The 22620-nt window shown below is 38.8% G+C and overlaps 1 protein-coding gene across 7 annotated transcripts in view; it reads left to right on the top strand.

Annotated features, from left to right (window-relative positions):
- ABCC4 (ATP binding cassette subfamily C member 4) overlaps positions 1-22620 on the top strand; it is a 152447-nt gene that overhangs the window by 33942 nt on the left and 95885 nt on the right. For all 7 annotated transcript variants that reach the window (XM_049815799.1, XM_049815800.1, XM_049815803.1 and 4 more), the window contains exons 10-18: positions 1993-2082; positions 2413-2604; positions 4130-4224; positions 4330-4416; positions 14935-15031; positions 16194-16409; positions 18314-18454; positions 19843-19880; positions 20232-20332. In XM_049815799.1, coding sequence (XP_049671756.1) covers positions 1993-2082; positions 2413-2604; positions 4130-4224; positions 4330-4416; positions 14935-15031; positions 16194-16409; positions 18314-18454; positions 19843-19880; positions 20232-20332 — 1057 coding nt within the window. The remainder of the gene's footprint in view (positions 1-1992; positions 2083-2412; positions 2605-4129; positions 4225-4329; positions 4417-14934; positions 15032-16193; positions 16410-18313; positions 18455-19842; positions 19881-20231; positions 20333-22620) is intronic.

Below are 22620 nucleotides of genomic sequence, written 5' to 3' on the forward strand. Positions count from 1 at the left end.
ATAGGTGTGATGAATTCAGGACAAATTGTCATTAATTATAAGGAATGCTATTTTGCTAAAATACCGTGCCCCTAGGTGTTTGTGGCCATGCTGTTTGCTTGCATTACTACCTTTGTATAGGGTCCGTGATATCTTACAATACTGCTTTAATGTATAATATTTGGGTAATAGTTTAAAAACTTTTTTTAATTTTTCTGTAATGTTTTTAGGCTCTTATGATATATTTTTTAAAAAAACTGAATGTGGGAGGAAATATCTTTGCACCTTTGTGAATACAGAAGCCCAACCTCAAGAGGTCTGAAGAAGGGCCTGCATGCGTGAAGGCTTATTTACTTTTTCTGTATAGACTAATGGGTTTGATAAGAGATATTTTCTCTTCCTACAAACTTTGCATTAACAACAACAACAAAAAAGCATTGGCTGCCATAAGTTGGCAGAGTTCCTCTGACCTTAGCGCTAGCTGAGCACCTGAACTGTGTACTCTGGACCAGGAAATCAAATTCATGGTGAAGTGCTGATTGGGAAGGGGGTGGAGAAAAGGAAAAAAAAAAAAACAACCGTTGATGCCACCTTGTGGAAATTAGCAACAAAAGTAGTTTTGCAGAGTTGGCACGATGCGCACAAGTTTGGGGTTTTCATAGTGTGACTCCGATTTCGTGTGAACCCTGCGGTGCTTCAGCCAGGTGGGGGCTGTGATGGGGGACGTGCAGCTTTGAGCTCTGGGTACGATGCTGCCTACCCAACTGTTTCTCCTGACGTGAGTGGATATGTGCATGCTAGCCCAGTTCTCCTAGCTGTCATGGGTGTGGATGGATACTGTACCCATGTCTCTCCCAAATAATTTGAAATGAGTTGCAAACTTCCCCTTTTTGCAGTCCCAGAACTTGGTCATGTGGCATCTTTCGTGCGGGGTTAGGTGGTGGCCTCTTCAGCCTCTTGAGCTTCAAAGGGTGGCCGGAGATTTTAAGCAGTCTGCAAGCTGTTAAGAGGTACACTAGGTATTCTTCACCTCACTTTTTTTTTTTCTTGAAGCTCAAGGCTGGGTTTTTGTTTGGTCCTTTAATAGAAATACTTTTATTTTTTCTTTTCTTTTTTTTTTAAAGCATATATTTTCCTGTTTGCATTTTAGTGTCAGTCATGCTTAGTGTGGTCTAAGATGCATGTAAAGGCAGATCCTGTTACAAGGGTGTTCTGCTTTAATGAGAAGGAGCTGCACCAGGCCCTTAGGAATTGCGGTTTACAATAGCTATTAAAGACATGAGCATCCTTTCTTTTCACAGGAAACAGGCATTTTTACAACCTTGATAGGAGAGGTGCAAAAATATGTTGGGAAATAAGCTCTTATCAGTAGTGTAACATAAAGGCTAGGCATACTGAAAAGGAATATTAAACAATACGAGGGTAGTGTATTTTCACACAAATAGCCCACTTTGTCTGTGAAAAGTCTGAGAGTCCACAATATACAAGATTAAGTTGTGTAAAATCAAATGGCATTTTTCTGTTTTCACTTTAGATAGAGCCTTGACTAGAGCAAACACAGACCTGGCTTTCCTGGGGCTCCGAGAGTGCTTTAACCCTCCCTTTTTCCAGCATTTGTCCAGCTACTCGGAGTTGCTGGGCATGCCGTGCTGGGGCTGTGAATGCCGGTGCCATGGCTAGCAGAGAGCTCCTGTTTCTGAGGCTGCCACCCCAGCCTTGTGCTGAGCGGCAGCGAGGACACGTGGGCTTTGAGGAAGCATGGCTTCTGCTGCCTTTGGGTTCCTTACTCCTTGAACACTGTTTTATCTCTGTTATTTGTTTCTGGTGAAGGATCAGGGTCTTTCAGAAGTGTTTGTGAATTACTGAAGAGGCAAACTGTATGCCTGAAAATATGGTGGGTGAATGGGTTGCTAATTTAGTGATTTATGTGCATTGTTTTCTGTTTCTAAAGAGCTGTTTTGATGGTGCATATTTCATTACTGAGGAAGCCTAACTTTTTCCTCAAATCCATAGAGTTCAGAAAGCCCAGCACTTCAACAACTTTCATTTACTGTCAGACGAGGGGAATTATTGGCTGTGATTGGTCCTGTAGGAGCTGGCAAAGTAAGTCTTAATGTTTATTCCATTCTGTGGGATTTTTATGAGTCTGTTAAATGTGACTAGAAACTTGAAAATGTACAGTTCCTTTCTGTGTATAACACACTTCACATCAAGACACTGGCATTGAAGGAAGGCAGATGCCCTTCTGGGGGTGGGGAGATGGTTCAGAGTTAAAGAGTACTTGTATGTTGATTCTAGATGGCATGTGAAGGCTACTAGTGCTTTTCTACTGTTAGCAGTAGTGTGAGTGCCAGTAAACACTGCTCATTCTCTGTGATGTCTTTAATGGAGTCAAACTTTTCAATTTTTATTTATTTTTTTAATCTTTTCCAGTCTTCGCTCTTAAGTGCTGTGCTTGGTGAGCTACCTAAAGACAAAGGTTTGATAAATGTTACTGGAAGAATTGCCTATGTTTCTCAGCAGCCTTGGGTGTTTTCTGGTACAGTAAGAAGTAATATACTGTTTGACAAGGAATATGAAAAAGAAAAATACGAAAAAGTTTTAAAAGTCTGTGCTCTTAAAAAGGTATGGTTTTCTCTGTGTGTTTTATTTTCATTATCTTTATTTTTATCTTAGTGTTCTTTCAGACTTGTGGTACGTGCTGCAATATATAATATATATAATTGGTTATTATTACTAGCATGTGAAATAAATTCTATCACTTAACAGAAGTATGTGAATTATTTTTGACATTCGTGTGTAAGCACATTCTTGTAATTCCTAAAACTTTCACTAGAGGGAGATGTAGCTTATGTGAAGCACAAAGTTGGAAAAAGCTGTTCCCAATTATTTACTTTCATAATCACGTTTAGCCCTTTTCACTGGTATTATGGTAGGTAGGGTTGTGTGTAAATGCAACAAAAGGTGGAAAACAAATGATCAAGCTAGCGCTATTTGTGACTTCCATTTTTTAAATATCCTATATGCCTTTTAAAAATAAACGTCATGTATATCATGTATTATGCGTTGCTTATGGCTACCAAAACAACCTTAGTGCTATATATTGGAGAACTTGCTGAGCCCAAGTAGTTTTATTAGAAAATATTTTTGAAAGGTCTGTGTGCAAAGGGGTTTGTGACATGAGATATAGAAGAGGATTAAGCCAGATTTGTCAAGAAACAGATATTTTGCTTGACAGCTAGAAAGGTTTTATGCAGCATGTTACGATATTCCTGTCAGCAGCAACACAGGTGAAAAGCAGATGGTTACTGTGATGAAAATTTTTTTACACATGGTAGATAGAGTTTTAGTATTTCCTGCTGATATTCAGTCATATGCTGTTGTCTAAACTTAAGGATTTAGTGACTTTAAAAGACAGCAAACTGCATTTAAAAAGACCCCACTTCCTATTTGATGGTAGATTTGCTTTCATAGTTTACTTTCAAATTTATGTATCTTATAAAAGCTGTGAATAAACTTTCAGAATATGTTTTATAGCTTAATATAAAACTTCTGTATTTTCTGAATAGGAAATACAATAATATGACATGGAATATTGTGTAATTTTGTTCTTACTCATAGTCCCAAGCCTTGTAAATTAACCAAATCTGTGTGGTGAATGTTGTGGTTATTTCTTTTGGATACATTGCAGTACAAGTAATGCAGTTCTTGGGGACATTGGCAAATGGAAGATAATTTAATGATAATAGTTCAGTATTATTTATTGTGACAGCTCATTTTGTTCTAGTAAAAAATAATTAATTTACTGTTATACTTCATAATTTTTATTTTGATTTTCTGAATCAACAGCAAATATTCCCTGTAACACTAAGAATAGTAGTGCACTTCCCTGTGGCAAAGCTGTAGAAAAAGTGAAGTTTAAGATCTCACCTATTTTTTTCCTGCTTTCTTAATTATCTTTTGCTGACGGTAGAAAGTCATAAAGTAATTGTGGAATTTCATTTAGTATGAATCCTTGTATTTTAGCATGAGATAAGTTAATAATTTTCAAGTAAGAAAATGTTATGTTGAAGCAGCTTTGTCAGTCTTTGAAGTTAAAATGATGAAAAAAAAAATAAAAATCTTGCTATCTGTTCTTTCATGTTCACAGGACTTGGAACTATTAGCAAATGGTGACCTAACAGTAATAGGAGATCGTGGAGCTACGCTGAGTGGGGGACAGAAAGCCCGTGTAAATCTGGCCAGGCTAGTAGTTTTTGCTGTTTCTAAAATTTAGAAATCGTCAGACTTTAGTGACTAAAGTAAACAAATGTAAGACTTTGTGGTACTGACTTTTTTTAAACCTTTTAGAGCTGTGTATCAAGATGCAGACATCTATCTTTTGGACGATCCACTGAGTGCAGTAGACGCTGAAGTTGGAAGACATTTGTTTGAGAAGTATGTTACTGCTTTATTTTCATTTAAAATACAATTGTTATCTTCTAATTCCTTATAGAAACACTTGAGAAAGCATTTTGGGGGAGATGGATCTCTTCACAAAACTTATTGCATTCAGTTTCTTATTCATTTTCCCTCTATTTTATGTATTTGGAAGACATTTTTTTTTCTTATGTGTGTCTCATTTTGTTCTTTATTTTTAAAAGCTCTGTAAAAGTCTGTTTTGAAGATATTATAATGAGAGTTATTCTTAAGGCAATATATGCTAGTTTCTTGAAGAAAATGTCAGATTTCATATATGAGTATTGTGCTTTATGAATATTGGGCTCTATGAATATGAGTACTGAGTGAAGAATAATATGGGGTGGGACTTTAAATCACTTCTTAGTTTGCTGCAGCTTTATTTGCATAGTAATAAGCACCCAATTCAAGTGGCTAAAGAAAAGGACAGAACTCTTAGATTCTTGAGTCATTTCTCATTTTGGTTCTTGAATGGTTGAAATTTCTCTCAGGTAGGTGAAACAGGGAACCATGACCCATGGAGTAGACTGTGGAGAGCAGAAATAGAGGAAAAGAGAATGTGTAAGCTTACCATGAAACAGAGAGAGATTGGACCTTCCTCAGTTCCTGAAGAAATAGGAGAGTGTTCATTAAAAGTCAGGTTCCTTTCTCAATAAATTTCCTCTTCTCCGTCTCTCTCTTCTTTCAAACTGCATAATCTATGGCATATAGTGAGTATGAGAGTAATCCAGTTATTCCCAGCCAGTGTTTCGTCCTTGCTTCTTCAGAGCCTGCAGCTCTCAGTATCAAAAGGTATAATCTAGAATTTATTAGAAGGAAAAACTTCCATTGACTGAATTCAGTGGGCTTTGGTTGAAGCCTTAAATGAGAGCCTTTTCTTGAGCGTGCATACTTACATCCTTTGAATTCCACACTTCACACACATGAATTAATTTGGTTTTACTGTTGTTCCCTCCCCTCCACCCCTAGACAATCGTAAAAACTTGTCTTGCAGAAACGGTCGTAGAATTTGCATTGACTAGCATTGGATGTATGTTCTTTTTCCCCATGCAGGGAAGCTTTTAGTATCTAAATTTGAAAATTGTACATGCTGTTGATATTTGCAGTTTCAAATCTGGAGATCCCTCTGAAACCTCATCAACATTTTGTTTTATTTTATTGATTTCTTCAAATGGCTACTGTTTTTTTCCATCATCCAGTATGGAGTAAGAATTTTATGATGCATAGGCTTTATGTTCATTATTCTGTGCAGGATCATTTTCACCTGCTACGACTGATAGATGGAGTTCATTACTTCTGTAGTTCACACACTATCAAATTCCTTTAATGCCTGTTGAAGCTATCTAGGCTTTAGCTGCTGCTTTTCTGTTTCTGCACAAGATCACTCTACAACTCCAGGATCTGACTGTATCAGAGCCTGAGTTCTGAAAGTGCACCCACCTGAGCTGTTAACCTGTCTCTCCCTTAAGTCTTAAGGTCTTTTCACAGGAGAAAATGGGAAAGTATGGTAGTGCCTTGCTCCTCAATTTATTCTACGTTTTATGTGAGCTGTGACATTAGGAGCACCTACATCCTACTGCAAAACTGGAAGTCTATGGTTTTGCACATACAAAAATCCAAAGGAGCTAGAAATCATTGTTCTGTGAACACAGCCTATGTTTTGCTGATAAATGTTTAGAGACGAGGAGGAATAAGGAAATTATATCAGAGAATCTGAAACTCAGAAAACTAGCCGGCGTTCTTCCTTTACTTCCACTAACCTTTCCTCCCCAACTCTAGATCAGATTGAGCAAAACAGATAAAAGTAGAATGTAAGCATTTGGTGGAGAAAACGGGCTGGGTGGAGTAGTAGTGGCAAGGAGAATTGAGCAATGCCTCCCTGCTCAAGATCTTATTAGGAGGGCTTTTTTACAAACAAAAGTTGTCTTCTGAGGCCTTCATGGCAGCTATAAAAGGTGCTGGGGGTAGTGGAGAGAGTGTTACGTTCAGTAGCTCACTTCGAAAAACAAGGCAGGGCACGTTCTTTAATGCTTCCTGAATAGTGCTAGAAATGTGGAGAAGAGAAGAGAGCACTTGAGCAAGAATGATTTCTTAACATGGCGCTGAGGAATGTCCAAGATGCCACTTCATACAAGCTGCCCCCAGGAGTCCAAACCACGAGGCATAAAACAATGGAGGAGATGGAAGTAACGGGAGTATTTAATGAGAATCTGAAGTGGATATTGTTCAGTTCACTCGCTCTTTTTCTTTTTTTCCTTGTAATTTTATATTCATGTTTAGTTTTTTTAGAAGTGTCTAGTCTATGTGTTTACATCAAGGATAGGTATGTTCCTAGTAATTCCCCAAAGCTATGGTCTGTGCATGGCTGGTTCATTACATTTGCTGCTTCTCCCCATTCAGTTCAGCTACTGCAGTAAACAGTTTAAAATATATAAATACTTTTCAAATAAGGAAGACTGCGAGTAGCACAGCTCTGGTGGGAAAACAGTCTACGATATTATTAATAAGGGATTGTGTCTCTTAAGAATTTCTCCATAATACAGACAAGTTGTTCCATGGATGATGGAGCAGATAAAGCTAGCTTTCCAATGAATTCCTCTCTCCTGGTCAGATTCCTTGGGGCATAGTAAGGTATAAACTGGAGATTCCCTGGTTTTGTGTTATTTGCAGCCTCTTTTCCTGTGAGTTCTCTTGATAGTTAACAGTAGGCATGCTTCAGCCTTTTCCCAGAGTGGGGAGTGTTGGGGGGACACCAGTATGGTTCTATGGTTTTGTATATATTTTTGTGTTTATATGAAAATATGCATATATTTTATTTATTTATATATATATATAAAAAATAGCTTTACATTAACTTTTAAGGAATGTCGTGTTTTGAGACCTCTAGTTTTGAAATTAGGGACAGCCGTACAGATACAGTAGCACGTTTCATTGTATGACGAAGTTTGTAATAGCCTGTGATGTTCTAAGAAAATCATTCAGTTGTGTTTGGATCCCAAGAAATTTCCTGCTCTCCCTGTGCATCTTTGTAAACATATTTCTATAGATTATATGGTTTCAGATCACCTTTGGATGGTGTCCCATCAGTGATACTGACTCAAAAAGGGCGCTTTTAAGAGTGAAACTTATATTCCATCAGTCTATTGAGACAGATGCTTTTCTCTAGGTATTGTTCTTCCCTTGTATCTTTTCCAGTGACAGGAGCTGTGCGCCAGTGATGATGATCGGTTGATGATCAGCCTGATTTCTTTCTGTTCCTCCTCTGTGCTTGTGAGAGTAGAGAGAATTGCAGAACAGTTTGGAATCTTTTAAGATCAGACCTAAAGTTGCGATGATACTTGGGAGTGGTATGCACAGGTATATCATTCCTACTATCAAACAGAATTCTGCAATTTTTTTCCTTTTTTTTTTTTTTCCTTCTTTTTTTTTTTTTTAGCACAAAGCTGTTTTGAATGTATGGTTGTTGGTCTTTTCTCTCTCAGTTTTGCCTCTGGAACTAGATAAAAGTTGCAGAAGAAATCACTGCATTTATTGTAGCACAGTAATGAACTTTTAGCATCTCTTCAGATGGAGCACCTTGGTACTAGGCGATGGCCTTCCATAGGAACTCAAGGGATATGTAACTGGGCAGTGGGTCATGGGATAACCATATATTGAGCTGACTGCAGAGTCACCTGGCAAGTTGACTAGGTGTCCTAAAAGATGAAGTCTCTGTATTGCCATCTGAGGTAACCGCGTGTTGCTCTGCAAGAGAGGGAAGGGAGCAGGCATGGTTTTGTAGCAAAGGTGTCCTTTGTAATTGCAGAAAAAGGCGAGGAAGAATTGAACTGATGGCAAAGGAGAGCAGGAAATTCCATCATGTGAAGTGCATGGATTAAGAGATACTGAATTCCTCAGTGCATTCTTACCTAAGCCCCAGGAATACTTGAGGGGAGGAGCAAAATGAAGTAGGGTAAATAAGTAAAAGGATTATTTTTTTTTAATTAGATATACAGATCTGAATATTTACTTTGTTTGAAGTAATTTGATTTTTGGAACCCGTAGGATTCCATGGGTGCTTTCAGTCTCGTATCTCTTGAAGTGGGGCATGCTTGTAGATCTCCTGTAATGTTGGAACTTTGAGGAAAAAGCGCTGTTGTGGTGTAGGTAATGAAAAGCACGTAGAGCTCATCAGTCCTGTAAAACTAGCAGATAAAAGCTAGCATGTCTCGTTTCTGTAGAGGGATTACAGACACAATCAGCGTGTCAGAGGAACCAAACAAATATAACCTTGGCATATGCTTGCCAGTGCTGTGTTTAAAGTCATACATATATTACATGCTTTGTCCACTGATGGCAAGCGTGCAGGGGAGTTAGTGTGTAAATTTAAGGATTTCACTCTGCTCCCATTCAAGTAGGATCTCTCTAAATCAAGGATCTTTCTAAGGCTTCCCAGTTTGTGTTTCACACCTGGTCCATGCTCAGTATGCCTCTTGTACCACTGCAGTGGTTAAAGTCCTAACGAGAACTACTAGGCAAACTTGAATGCCCTGTACCTTTTTTTTTGTGTGTGTGTGTATTACAGGTGTTGCTTTTAAAAACATAGTAGTTCTACCTTTACATTTAGATGATACAAGTGAAATTCCGTGACCTTTGTTATGTTTATTATAGGGAATATGTTTAAATAGTACGAATATGTTGTAGTAATGTTGCTTAGGGTTTGGGGGAGGGGGGGGAGAATGGTGTGGTTTTTTTCCTAGAAAGTGAAAAGCATAATTGTAATCACTGTACTTCTCACAGTTTCTTGAAAACACACAATTTCAAAGTTTTTTATCTCGCAGAAATGTATGTAGGTTTTGGTTTGGGTTTTTTGGTGTTTTTTTGTTGTTTGTTTGGGTTTTGGTTTTTTGGTGTTTTTTTTTTTCTAAATCGTGCCATATAAAAGCAAAAACCCACTTGCAGAACCCCAGTGTAGTTGTGCGCTTTAGTGGCCAGTGGGTGCAGTTGCAAAACAGTATTATGAATACTAAACCAGAAACGGGCTCTAGGGGGAGGTATGCAAATTCATGTAGGAAAAGTTCACAAAGGGCTACTTAAACACTAAGATCTCTGGCTTCAAATGTCCCTAATACATGGACTCTGGAAGCTGGAAATGTGTACCAGAGGAAGCACCACTGTATGTTTCCTTATATACTTTCTCCAGCCATCCACTGCTAGCTGGTGCCCGAGATGGCATTTTGTGGACCAGTTGTCCTTACACGTTAGCCCAGTGGAGGCTGGGACTAGTCATGAGATGGAGATAAATGGTTAACAAGATAAGCATAGAAATAGAAACAGCATAGTAGAAGTAAGTATGTGGTTTTTGTCTCTGGCAAACATATCACACCTTGCCCCCCCACCCCCCCACCCAATTTTGTAAACTTCGAAATGTACAAAAACAACTAGGGGATTGTTCTCCCTAAACCACTTAAATTTAAAGGGAAAGGAGAGGAAAACAAATGTAGTAAGTTAGTTAATGTAACAAAAGCTTTATGGCTGTGAGTGTTTCTGCATGTGCTTTAATTTCATTTCAGTGGTTATTTCCATTGAAAAGAATATGAGTATTAACTAGAGTAAAGTTAAACTTGCATGTGAACTACCAAAAAGGAGAGGCAGAAAGAATGGTAAGGAAGAAAGTGGAATCATTAAAGAAGGCACACTTTGCAGAGGTGAAAGAAAGCTGGTTCTTGGAGATAAAAACTTAAAAAAGATTAAAGAACAACTTGTCTCAAAGGAAAGAAAACCTGATAGGGAAGGAAGAACAAGTGAGGATTTGTATGCACGAAAGCGTCAAGACACTGCCTTTACATAGAGGAGCACCGTGTCGTTGTAGGCCCCCTACTGAGTAAGTGTCTTCTGCTGCGGTGCTCTGCGGTATGAAAGCTCAAGTGAATTTCTTCCCCCCCCCCCCCCCCCCCCCCCCCCTCTTTTTTTTTTAAATTGTACAGAAGTTTGCGGTCAAAGTGCAATGACCTTTTTAAATGGGTGATAGTATACTGTTAGTTAGGTTTGTTAATTTGAAATATTGTTTGTTTATTTTTGTTGAATTGGAAGAGTGTAATTTCTGGAGAGATCTATCCTGACTCTGGTATTCCTGGTGATGAATGAAGGTCATTGATGCTACATTTTCAGGTGATAGAAAACCTGGCAATGTTCCAGGCAGTTCTGGAGACGGACAGGGATTTGGAAAGTCTTGGTTACAGGATGTGAATTAATAGATGCACACAGCAGGGATAAGTGCAAAGTGTTGACTTCATGAACATACGATGAGCAGGGATCAGTAGTGCAGCAGTTTATGGAAAAGGAGGTGCAAGATTGTGGTAGATCTCAAATCCAGTATAATTCAGCAACATCATGCTCTTGCAAAGGAAGCTGTGCCCTGGGATTTATGACCAGTACTATATCTAGCAGTACAGGTAAAGTATCTTCCTGTTATGTTTTGTACCTGTAAGGTCTCCAATTCTGTGCACTTCCAAAAAATGCACATCAGCTTCAGACTCCAGTGTAGCCAATCAGGAACATTTGGGTCTTGGGGGCAGGGAGAGGAAACTACTTCTTACTTAAGAAAAGGGGGGGAAAAAGGATTTGGGGGATTTTATTTTTTGGGGTCTGACAGAAGAGGCATGAAAGAGAGAGACTTAATGTAAAAAGGGACTGTGCACACAGATATAAACTGGTCTACTGTCCTCTGGGAAGCAGTGGATTTAAATTGTACCAGAAGATGTAAACTTGGACTTTAGAGGGACTACCCCCCCCCCCCCCCCCCCCCGTAATGGTAAAGGTAGCTTGCCCCTGGAATACATTTCCAAGAATTTTGAAATTTCTGTTGTTGAGCTTAAAACAAACAGATAACCTATCCAACATCTGTCAGGAATGGTAAAGTTTAAATTGATTCTTACTTGGGGGAAAGGATGCAACTTTCATAGTCCCTTCATCCCCATTTTCCTTGTACAGAAAAGGCTGAAGAACCTTTGGGTCTTCTCTGTCCACGTATATTCTGGCTGTGTGTGTGTGTGTGTATCTGCCTGTGCTTGTGTATTTAATAAATGTGGCAATGGTGACTGCGTTTTGTGCAGTAATTTGTCCTGCTGTCATGCATTAAACGTGCCACAGTGTAACTGAGTATGCCCCTCGAGAGAGTAATGGAGAAGCACCAGGAAGGTGAACTGTGGGGTTTTAAACAAGTAGAAGGGTGGTGGCAGTTCTGGGCATACTCCAGCAGATGTCTCAACCATTGGAGCAGGTATGTCCACTGCTGAGGCAGGCTTTCCCTGGATTCTCTGTATCATCGGTGAGAAAGGGAGACACTGTCAGATGCTGGTTCAGCTAGAATTGGATGGTTCACCTAGAATTGGTGGTTGCTTTTCTTCAGCTACACAGAGCAGTATTTCTGGAAGAAGATGCACGATGAAACTAAGCCTTAACGAACCAGTTAAAAATATTAAACGCTTATGGACTATTTTGTTTGGTTTTTTTCTTTTTCAGTTCTAAGACAATAGCAAGTTTTCACTAAGAATTCGGCAAGCTCTCAGAGTTGTGTGCCAGCCCTTTTATCACATTTGGTTTTGCGGATACTCTCTTTGAACTCTGGTTTCAGTCTTCTGTGGCAACCAAGGCACTATACAAACTGCATGCTTACTCTAAACTGCAGAATGAATGATGTCAAATGGGAGAGAGAATATTAATTAAAAAAAAAATTCAAAAAAAGGTTTTGAACATAAAGCCTAAGTAGTTTGATGTTTTGAAACAGAGCTTAAGTATATACTTAGTATTTTACTACCTCTGCAACTTGGGTGCTTCATGATGATAGATGGCAAAATTTTCTAGTGAGCTGTCTGAGCAGCGGGTTGTTTAACTCGGTAATAGATCTAACTATACGCTCTTTGTTGTGATTTTTCCTCCCTGTGCTCACGTCAGTGAATTGTGACGACAAATTTTCTACTCGCCTGTTATCAACAAACTATTCAGCTAGCTTCTTTCTACCCAGATAGACATCAAATCAGGAGTTGTTGTTTTTTGAGAAGTTCTCAATTGAGTGACCTGATAAATCAGTGGAAATTTATATTTCCACAGAGGTCATTTTTGCCTTCTCTCCTGAGATCCAGATTGCACAGGATGCTGTGCTGACAGCTCTGGCAGTTCTAATCGGTTTGCTCTGATGCTGCAATCACCCACTTTTTTTTTTTTTTTCCTCATCTTCCCCATGCCCCCACCCCCCAAAATGCAAACTTAAAATGCAGTGGGCTCACCATGACTCAGGATCAAGACTTAAAGGTTTTCAGCCATTGGATTTTCTAGTGGCTAGTTTGTCCCAGTAAGCTGTTAGACATACATCTGGCACACAGAAAATTCAGTGATCAAAGTGGTATATAGGCTGTGGGACTATGTAAGAGAAAGCTAGATCTCTTCATGGTGAATACCTGATATATTCTCTTTTGGCAGTTTTCCTGCTAGACAAGTAAATATTCTGTAGCCTCTCTGATCTTTGTCCAGCTCTCTGGATATGTTTTGTTGAAGATTATGTTTTGTTGTGTGCCTTTAGTTGGTGTTCTAGTTGCCATGTGGCTTGTCTGAGTGACTGCTCAGAGGGTGGAAGGTAACCACACCAGAATAATACTCCCACAAAGAGCTTAATGTATAAATAGCTGCAACTGCTCAAATAGTTATGCTGCTGCAAATACCTTGATTAATTGTTATTTGGCCACCTAAGAATGGCATCATGGGTTTTCAGTTGCTTCTTGAATCCTGCATAGCAAGCATATAACTTTCTTAGGAAGAGTGTTGGTTTTAACTTAATTTTGCTGCACAGTTTATTTGGAACACTATAATATACTTTCTGCATGTAATTATGCTGACTAGTATTAACCATTTTATAGTAGTCCCTACAGCCTTTGTAGGAGTGATAAAACAGATGTTAAAAGTTGTGTAGAGAGTTAACTGGATATACAATATGAATGTATGAAACACAGTAAGCAATATGATATCATTGCTGTTAAGCTCATGTTCTTTTTCTGCCTTGTTCCCCTTACTGCTTATTTGCATTTCTGCATTGAATTTGTACTATTGGATTGCTGCGGGTTTGCTTGTGGTTTTTTGGAGAATGGGGAGAGAGAATTTGTGGGGGGGTGTGTGTGTGAGGGTGTTTGTTTTTCTTTTGTGGTAAATGCCACCCTCCTGTATCATATTAGCAAATGGGATTTAGAATGTTAGCGAAAATGAGCCAACAGGAGTGGATCTGTGGAGAAAAACGCATGGTGCCAAGGTCCCCGTGCAGTTCAGAAGGTTCTGCTTTGAGCAGGCTGCAGTCTGGCTCTGCAGGCTTCATTCCTCATCAGCTGAATACTGATGAGGGGAGCTACCGAAGTGTGTGTTACCACTTGGTTTTGCCTAGAAGTCCGGTTCGTGGGCCCCCGTACCACTCAACAGGATGAGCGACAGCAGAGTTGAGACAACTGGGAGATGATCTTCAAAAAGGCACTCGTGATCCAAATGGAAAGGAAAATGCTAATGTACACACCTTCACTGGACACTTCAGTTCTAGGCGATACCAGTTTTCCTTGTTTTCTTAAGACAGCGAGTAGCTGAGAAAGGGGCATCCTCTTGAAGGGTTTGTCTCCCTGCTGTGTTGCTGTGGGGATGAAGGCGATGAGAGTGTTGGTAGTGCTGGATCTCGGTTGTGTCTGTGCCGCCCCTGTTGTACATGAATAGCGTGTTTGCAGACCTCTGCACTTGTAAACCATTGCTCCGCTGCTGTGTTTTGATATCTTTCCTGCTAAAACTTTATGGGATTGAACTGCACTTGCCAAGTGGTTCTGGTGTGCCTCGTCCCTTTTTCATTTCTCTCTTCAAGTCCCAAATTTCTGGGGAAGCTTCTAGGGTAAGCAGGTAAGGTACTGGAGACAAAGGTAAGCCCTGATTCCATGGGAAAAAGTCAGAGATGGTTGAAGGATATCACTCCTCTACCCCAATACATACCTGCATGTAGCTCAAATCAGTAGTACTGTTTACTTCTCCAGAACTCTCAGTGGCTCACTGTTACAGCTGCTCTGAAAACTCATCTCAAAGAAGTTACTTTTATTGTCTGTACTTTTCCATAAATATCCACAGTATGTTGCCCTGCTTTCTGTTTCTGTTAGTTTAATTTTTGTTAAATACCCTCTTTGCAATTCAGCTTATGACATGCACGTTTGTTAGGAGGGTGTTTAAGACTGTTTTAATGAAATGTCCTTAAGCTTTCCTCCTCTTTCACTTCAGACCAGAAATACCAAATTTCTCTTTTTTTTTCTCTTCCCTGCCTTGAAAATTTATAAAGTTAAATAACGAACACATTTGTTAAGTGTAATTTTTATAAATCTAATAAGCATGGGCATCTTTTTTTCTTATTTTAAACACTATAATTGAATAGAAAACCTTTTCCAGAAACAGTCAAAATGTTTTAAGAAACTTCATTTTTTAATTTATTTTTCCATCTCTTTGCAGATGCATTTGTCAGGCCTTACATCAGAAGATCTCTGTTTTGGTTACTCACCAGTTGCAGTATCTCCGTGCTGCAAATCAGATTCTAATTTTAAAAGATGTAAGTGAAATCAGTGTCTGTACTTTTATATCTCACATATTTTCTAATTATCCTTTTTAATCTAAGATGGAAAAAACCCAGTTAAATATTTTTAGTTTGTAAATATATTTTCTGTCTACTAATGACCATATATGTTTTTAAAGATTTATAATTATTAATGAAATAAGTTGCTTTTTCTCAGAATACCTTCCTGAAAAATCTGTTTCTGAATTTTCTTATGCATATATGTAGTCTTACATACTGATTTTTATCTTACATATGTATAATATACTGTGAGAGAATTTCTTATTTTGAGACTATGTTAATGCTTTGCTTTTATTCTTGTTTCTTACACTTTTGTGTGAATTAAGAAATACATTGACTTTGCAACCAGTCCCTTTTTTTAAATTAAGGCTGAGAAGTCACAGATACCTTTGAGAACAAGCAGGCCTTCAGCAAAGATGGTTCCTTTCAAACTTTGTTGTACCAGATATTCACGGGTAGAGGGGAAATGCAAGAACCAGAGCTGGTTTTGGTTTTTGTTTGGTTTTTTGTTTGTTTGTTTTGTTGTTGTTGTTGTTTGTTTCTTTTTTTTCCCCTAAGATTGTGTAGTGAAGTGCATGAAATTACTTTTGATGCATCACAAAGTTGCAAAAAAGGATGCTAGCTGTCTTTTTCTTCCATTCAGACCTCTTTAAAAGTTACAGTAGCTTTCTAGAAATAAGTTTGTGATAGAGCTGTAAGAAGTGTGGAAATAGTCTGTGTTGCTCCTTGTAGAGCTCTGTGAGGACCAGAAAATTAAGCTGCTGTTTACCCCTAGCCTAGAGTAATATAAAAAGACCGATGGTTATGTATGTAGTTTAACAGCTTGCCTTAAAACTGCATGGCTGTCTCCTGCAGCTTCTCCAAGGAGATGATTCTCACCTGGCTGTAACTGGGACTTTTGTCATCCCATTTGTTATGCTCCTTGGCCTAGTTAGCTGTCGAAAAGGGACTGGTCAGAGGGTGAAGAGCTTGTTTCTGCTCTTCTAAATGAGGAACTGATAGTTAGAGGCTTCAGCCCCATGCAGTGGGATGTGTGCTCAGCAACTGCAGAACCCCAGAGGCAGCAAGGATAGATAAGAGAAGTTGTCCTTTACAGAAAGTGTATAATGAAGATAATCAAAACTTGTATTAATTGTAGGGTAAAATGGTGGGGAAAGGTACCTATTCAGAGTTCCTGAGATCTGGCATCGACTTTGCTTCCCTTTTGAAAAAAGATGAGGAGGTAGAACAGCCGTCAGTTCCAGGAACTCCCAACCTGAAGTCTGCCCGGAGCCGAACCTTCTCAGAGTCCTCTGTCTGGTCCCAGGATTCGTCTGCCCACTCACAGAAAGATGGAGCAGTGGAGCAACCACCTGTGAGTGCTCAACGAATAGATGTGTCTCAATTCTTGTCTGGCTGGTTTTTAACTTCAACTTCGATAAGGGTTTTCCCTGCTGCATTTGAATTTCAGGGATTGTTGGATTTCATTAGCAGGTGAGAGCTTGCCCACGGTGGATCTGCCCAGTGCTGTGGGCAGGCATCCCACAGCTCTGTGCTGTTCAGTTCAAATCCAGCAGGGTGAGTTTGTTCAGGTTCAGCATCAGGTCTGCTGGATGCAGGAAGCATTCCTATGGGTGTTCAAAGACAACGCACTGCGCTTCCTTCATCCTGTCCTCTGACAGTGATGCTTTAAAGGGCCAATACCACTGTATTGGGTGGGTTTTGTCTCTTCATGCAGTGCTGGGCTCAAATTAATATTTTCCCTGAAATGCTGAGCTCTGGGAAGTGCATGCAGAAGTGGTGGCTTTATACAAAGTCTACATTTGCATGACTGGCATTAACATACTCACATGATCTTGAGCTGGCCCTGAGAGGGTAACCTGGGGACACCACTGCATTGCTCTCCCCATCCCTCCTGTTGGTGAAAACAGAACGCTTTGTGTGGTACCAGCTTGACTTTCAGGTACCTTGTTATTTCTTGGTCTGCACAGTGCAAAAGCAGCCATAAGGTTTCTGTACCAGAGGTGCCCTTCTGCTGGTGTGCTTGCATTCACACAAAACAGTGCAGGAGCCCTGTAATCCTGCTAGGCTTGTGCTAGCACTGCATCCATGGAGCACATGGAACAAATGGAACAAGTAATCCCTGTGTGTCCCTTATGATTGTCACCTTTATGCTATGGGTATATATTATTTCTTTTTCTTTCCTATAATGAAAAGCTGTGAGGTACAAAAAAAAAAAAAAAAAAGAATGCTACAGACTTTTTTTTCAAACCTTTTTTGAGGAATGGTTTTATGCCCAAAAGCAATAAATTTATCTGATATCAGTGTCCCAGTGGTGAGTCCACTATTAAATCCACAGTGGTGTGCCAAACTTTTTAGCAGCATTAGAGCTGTTCTATAGAGGGGGAAGGAGGCTGGAGAAACAAAAAAACCAAGATAGGTTTCTTTTATAGGTGAGTAGGTGGGATTTCTTTTTTCATGTCTAAGTCAGGTCTGTTGAGTCCACTGCTCTTGTACAGCTGCATCTGCTAACAACAAATCAAGTGTTATGTGTCCACTGAACTGGCACTAATTTTTCGATCACATATACTGTAAAGGAAAAAAAAATAATCAGAATTTTGTTCATTTGAATTGTTCTTTTATCTTCTTTATGCCTGTCTCATTTTTTCCTTTTTTGTCTTTCAGTGTCCCCCATACATTGTTTGCTTAATATGACTTCTCATTTTCCATTTTACTTGTTTTCCCTATTAACAGAGGCTTTGTTGGTACTTGCAAGGAGGTGATTAGAACTTTATAGGTAATTGGTTGCTCTGGGCATATGTTGATTGATTTTGGTGCATACTTGCAGAAGAATATTTACTTTAAATACTTTTCTGAAAAGGAAAGGTTACACGCTGCATTCTGAAAACAGAATCTAGCCCAAGTCAAGGCCTTAGTGTCTAGAGCTGTTATGACTGAAGGTAGTGTATAAGAAAAGAAAAACCTGGTTTAGCAGTCAATTAGAGTAAATATTTCTGGCTGTAAATGAAGTCATGCTGTGATGCAATTCAAAATAAAATCCTCACAGTGTCAATTTGCAGAGTAGATTTTTCAGTATTACTGCACTGAGACTAATTTTTTTTGTCAAAGCTATAGTTTGATATTTAAAGTTTTTATATGCATAATTACTTTATCTCCTTATTTAATTGTTTGCTAATTCTGAAACATGACTTTCAAGTGGCTTAGTCTGAATCTGTAAATGCAAGGTTGATGGTTTTTATTCTGGGGATCTTTTTTCAGGCTGAAAATGCAATGGCTGCAGTGCCAGAGGAGAGTCGCTCTGAGGGAAAAATAAACTTGAAGGTTTACAGAAAATATTTCACTGCAGGAGCAAACTACTTTGTGATTTTCATACTTGTAGTATTCAATATTTTGGCACAGGTAAGTTGTTGGGAGCCGCAAATAATACTGAATGTATTTTGGGGTTGCCTTTTCTCTTTTTTCTTTCTTTTTTTTTCCGTTTTAACATAATGTATGCTTGTTACTGTGATGTTTCATCTAAAATGTTTGGGAGCATGGTGTTCTTTAATAATTTTGTAGTATACTCGATCAAATTTTACATATCGGCATGGAGTTTTTGTACAGCATTTAGAGGTCTTGCACTGATCCTTATTTTAACAGTTTTAATACTTCAGTAAAATAATTTTACCGGCAGCATGGCAGAGAAAGTATAAGCCAATCTAATTTTTGGAGATAGAGAACAAAATCATAAGGTATATGAAGTGGTGTTTAACAAATCTGAACAATCACTATATTTCCAGTTGAGGAGAGTAAAGAGATTTACTGGGTTTGGAAGAACAGAGTCTGATAGAATTGTTAAAAGAAAAACTTGTCTGCTGATATGTGCAGGTTATAAAAAGGGCTAGAAGGAGGGTCACTGTTTAGCAGAAGAAAGTGAGGTAGAGAATAGGCAAATACTGTGTGTAAAGCAGACTGTAGCAGGTACGTAAAAGAATTTTTAAATAAGGAGAATAATTTTGAAACTCTACTGAAAGAAATGGTGAGCTGAGAAAGCTGCGTGAAGATAGCTTATTGCTTTTTCTCTGTTTCCTGCTGAGAAAGCTTAAATTCATTTCATGGAAATGATTGGTTTTGAGTGTAAAAAATAATCTATATATTTATGTTACTTCCTTTTTCGTTGTCCTTGAATTGGGTCTGTTGGAAAGAAATCTGAGCAAGATCAAATCTCTGCAGTAGACTGCCCAGAACTTTAAGTTCATGTGAACAGAGGTGTATTTTGAGATAAATAATCCTGTTACTAGTTTGTAGTCACCTCTTGGCACAGAAGGAAGGTGGCAGTAGGAGTTTTTCCCTCCCTCTCTTCTCTCATCCTCCTTCAACCCTGTTTCTGGTAATTATCTCCTCTAAACAGCAATTTCTGGATTGGTAACATCAGAAAGTTTGTTAATCAAAAAGCATTTTGGAATATCTCTAGTAGCAAATTTAGGAACTGAAGAAATGAGTTCTTTAATTTGCAATTAACATGCATTAGGAAGAGCTACTGTATTTTGTTTGCTTAAGTGTATTGCTTTCCTTTAGTTTGCTATCATGTAAGGTAATTTAAGGTAACTTCTTTCTTTGTAGAGGGTTCTAATGCACCTTCTAATGTGCTTTGCAAATTGCTGCTGGTCTTGAAAGACTGGATTGCATGCTTTCCTGAATATGTGATATTTTCCCAGAGAACATGAAAGAATAGCAAGGAAATTTAATTTTCTAATGTTTTTTTTCATTTTGTGAGATGATTCTTGTATTTGCCTCTTTTACTCAAGGTGGCATACGTGCTCCAGGACTGGTGGCTTTCTTACTGGTAAGTTGATGATAATAACTGGTCAGTCATTTCTGCCTTTTCGGTCAAGTGCTGTTTAATAGAAATCAGTGCTGTATAGGTGGTGGTGTTCCCTGTTCTAGGAAACTTCAGAATATGGTTGATCTTTTTCTGATCTTCACTCATCTTGTGTGCGGAAAAAAATTTAAACTCTATGCCGAAGTGTAGCCTGTAATAGCTTCTACTCACGGTGTGGTGCCTGACAACATCAGTTCATGGGATCTTTTGAACTAAAGATTTCAACAGAGTTGAATCTAGAAACAGTTAAACATACTCATGAATATTTGCAGAATGTGATTTAATGATCGTTATCTTCTGTATGCATTTCCACAGGGCAAATCATCAAGAAAAGTTGAACGTCACAACAAATGGAGATAATGGAACAAATGAGACTGAACATCTAGACCTTAACTTTTATTTGGGAATTTACGCAGGTAATTACACATGCATGTGTGTCTGTCTAAAGAACTATTTATTATCTGAGCTACTACAATAAACAGTTTTGAGAGGTGTGAAGCAATGGCAATGTGGGGAACTGTGATTTCAAGCAGTAACTGAGTAACGTCTTAACAGATTAGGAGCCTCAGTCTTGCCTCCTGACTAAATTAATTGGGATAAATAAAATAAAATCTAACGAAAGAAACAGGTTGAATGCAGACTCTTAATTTGCTTTGCTTGGATTTTGGAAAAAAATTAGGAATTGAGGATTCAAAAAGTCAGTCACTGTAAGATTGTGGTTATTGTCTCTACTAATAGGTCATTGAGCTAAATCTTCAGTCATTATATGGATGGGCAAGAGGGATTAGAAATGGATCTTCATTCTGCGCTGTTCTAAAACTTGGCATGGCTTCATTCCTTCTGAGGTGCCATAGCAAAAGAACCAGTTTTTAAAAAGCATCCTAGATGGGTATGCAAAGCAGGATGTTAAAAAACATTTCAATAGGTAGTCATATGCTTCTGAATATCCAGAAAAGGGCATTGATCCTTGTGTTCAGGCATCCAAACATCTTGAAATACTGCTCTGAAATGTAGTAAAAATTGGCATAGAAAAAGCATGTGTAGAAATAAGCTCTCAGACTCTGCTATTTAGCACTCCTAGTGATGTACAGTTTTGTATGGCATGGTAATTTCTTGATGGAGATGTAAATGATAGGTCTGAGAAAACAGGTGGAATACCAGAAGAATATGCATTGAATGTTTTCAGAAACATGTCTCTTGGGTGAGAGGCTGGGTGGAGGATTTTTTGTTTGTTTTTTTTTTTTCGGGAATCCACGTGATCAAAGTGCTTGACAGAAAACATTGTGCTTGGCCTGGGAAGCAACAGTTTAGGAGCCAGATAAACTTGGCTCTTATTTTCTCTGTGTAATGTCTTATTTCATGAGCCGTTCCAATGGACTGCACAGTATGATTAAGTGTGGCAAACTTGGCTTTCTCTGACCATATAACCTAAACCACATTATGGAAAATTTTATCCTTTAAGGCAAATGTTGTTCTAGATAGCAGAACAGCAAAAGTTACCTTTATATTGAAATGTTCGGATGGCTTAGTGAGATATTTGCAATAGCTGAACAGACAGCATTGAGTTACCTACACAAAATTGTAAGTCAAGTTGAGAAAGTTATAAAAAGATAGTACACTTCATATGAAGCACATAATCTACCTTACCTTTTTCTATAACATCTGAAACTGTATAAAATAACTGAGTATTTTTATTTCTGATTCTCAATGTTTGGAAAAAGAAAAAAATCACCATGGTAGTTCCTTCCTAGTCCTTGTCGTTTCTATGAGACAAAAATTTAGAAGAATAAAATTTCTGTTTATGGGAAGCATCATTGGCCAGAACTGAGGTTCCAGTTCCACACCTTTTCTATAAAGTGAGCATGCAAAGGCTTTGGCTCTCTCATACTGACGTGGTAAGCTTGAGACAGACCAGATGAAGGACTTGAAAGTAAGTCTCATTCCTCCCCCTTGTCCCCAGCCATTGAGTCTTTTCAGGTGATTTGTTTGGTGAGGGTCATGCAAGCAGCTTCCAGTGGCTTCCAACCTGAGTGAAGTTGTACAGAAATGTGGGGTTCCCAGGACGTGCTCCCTCTGCTCCCATCGCTCCCACGGACTGCTGTTAGGCATGGGCTCTGCCACAGCCGCCTGCTTAGTATCTCTTCGGCTCCCTTTTTGCATGACCCAGCTTTCCTGTTTGGGTGCGTGCAGTTACTCTTGGAAAAGTTTTCTTTTACCTGGCCTGGAGTACAGCAGTCGTGACAAGGCAAACAAGCTCTCATCCCAACCACGTGCTTTTTTCTTAAAAAGAGCACCACACAGAACATGGGCAATAAACTGCAGGCAGACAAATGAAATACTGATACCTTTTCTTGCATCCTTGGAGGATACAGTAGTAAGCAGGATGGAATAACTGGTTGACTTAACCACATCCTATAATTTAAAACCTCACTCTTTCCCACTGTTACTACAGCTCTACCTGAATTGCATCCAGTTTTAACCTGTCCTTAGAATAGGCAATGTTTTATGTTGATTGTTAGGGTCTAACTTAAGGGTGTCCTCAAGGCCTGAGCATCTGGGCTTGTGGTGGCTATGCTTAGTTTCTAGAGCAGATCACCTGGAATCTGGAAGCACTGCCAAATGTAAGGTTAACACCTTCACTGTTTGCCTTCATCGACTGGGAATTTGGGCAGCCACATTAAAGATTACACACAGCAAATAGAGC

The sequence above is a fragment of the Accipiter gentilis genome, chromosome 13 (genome assembly GCF_929443795.1).
Source record: "Accipiter gentilis chromosome 13, bAccGen1.1, whole genome shotgun sequence".
NCBI lineage: Eukaryota > Metazoa > Chordata > Aves > Accipitriformes > Accipitridae > Astur > Astur gentilis.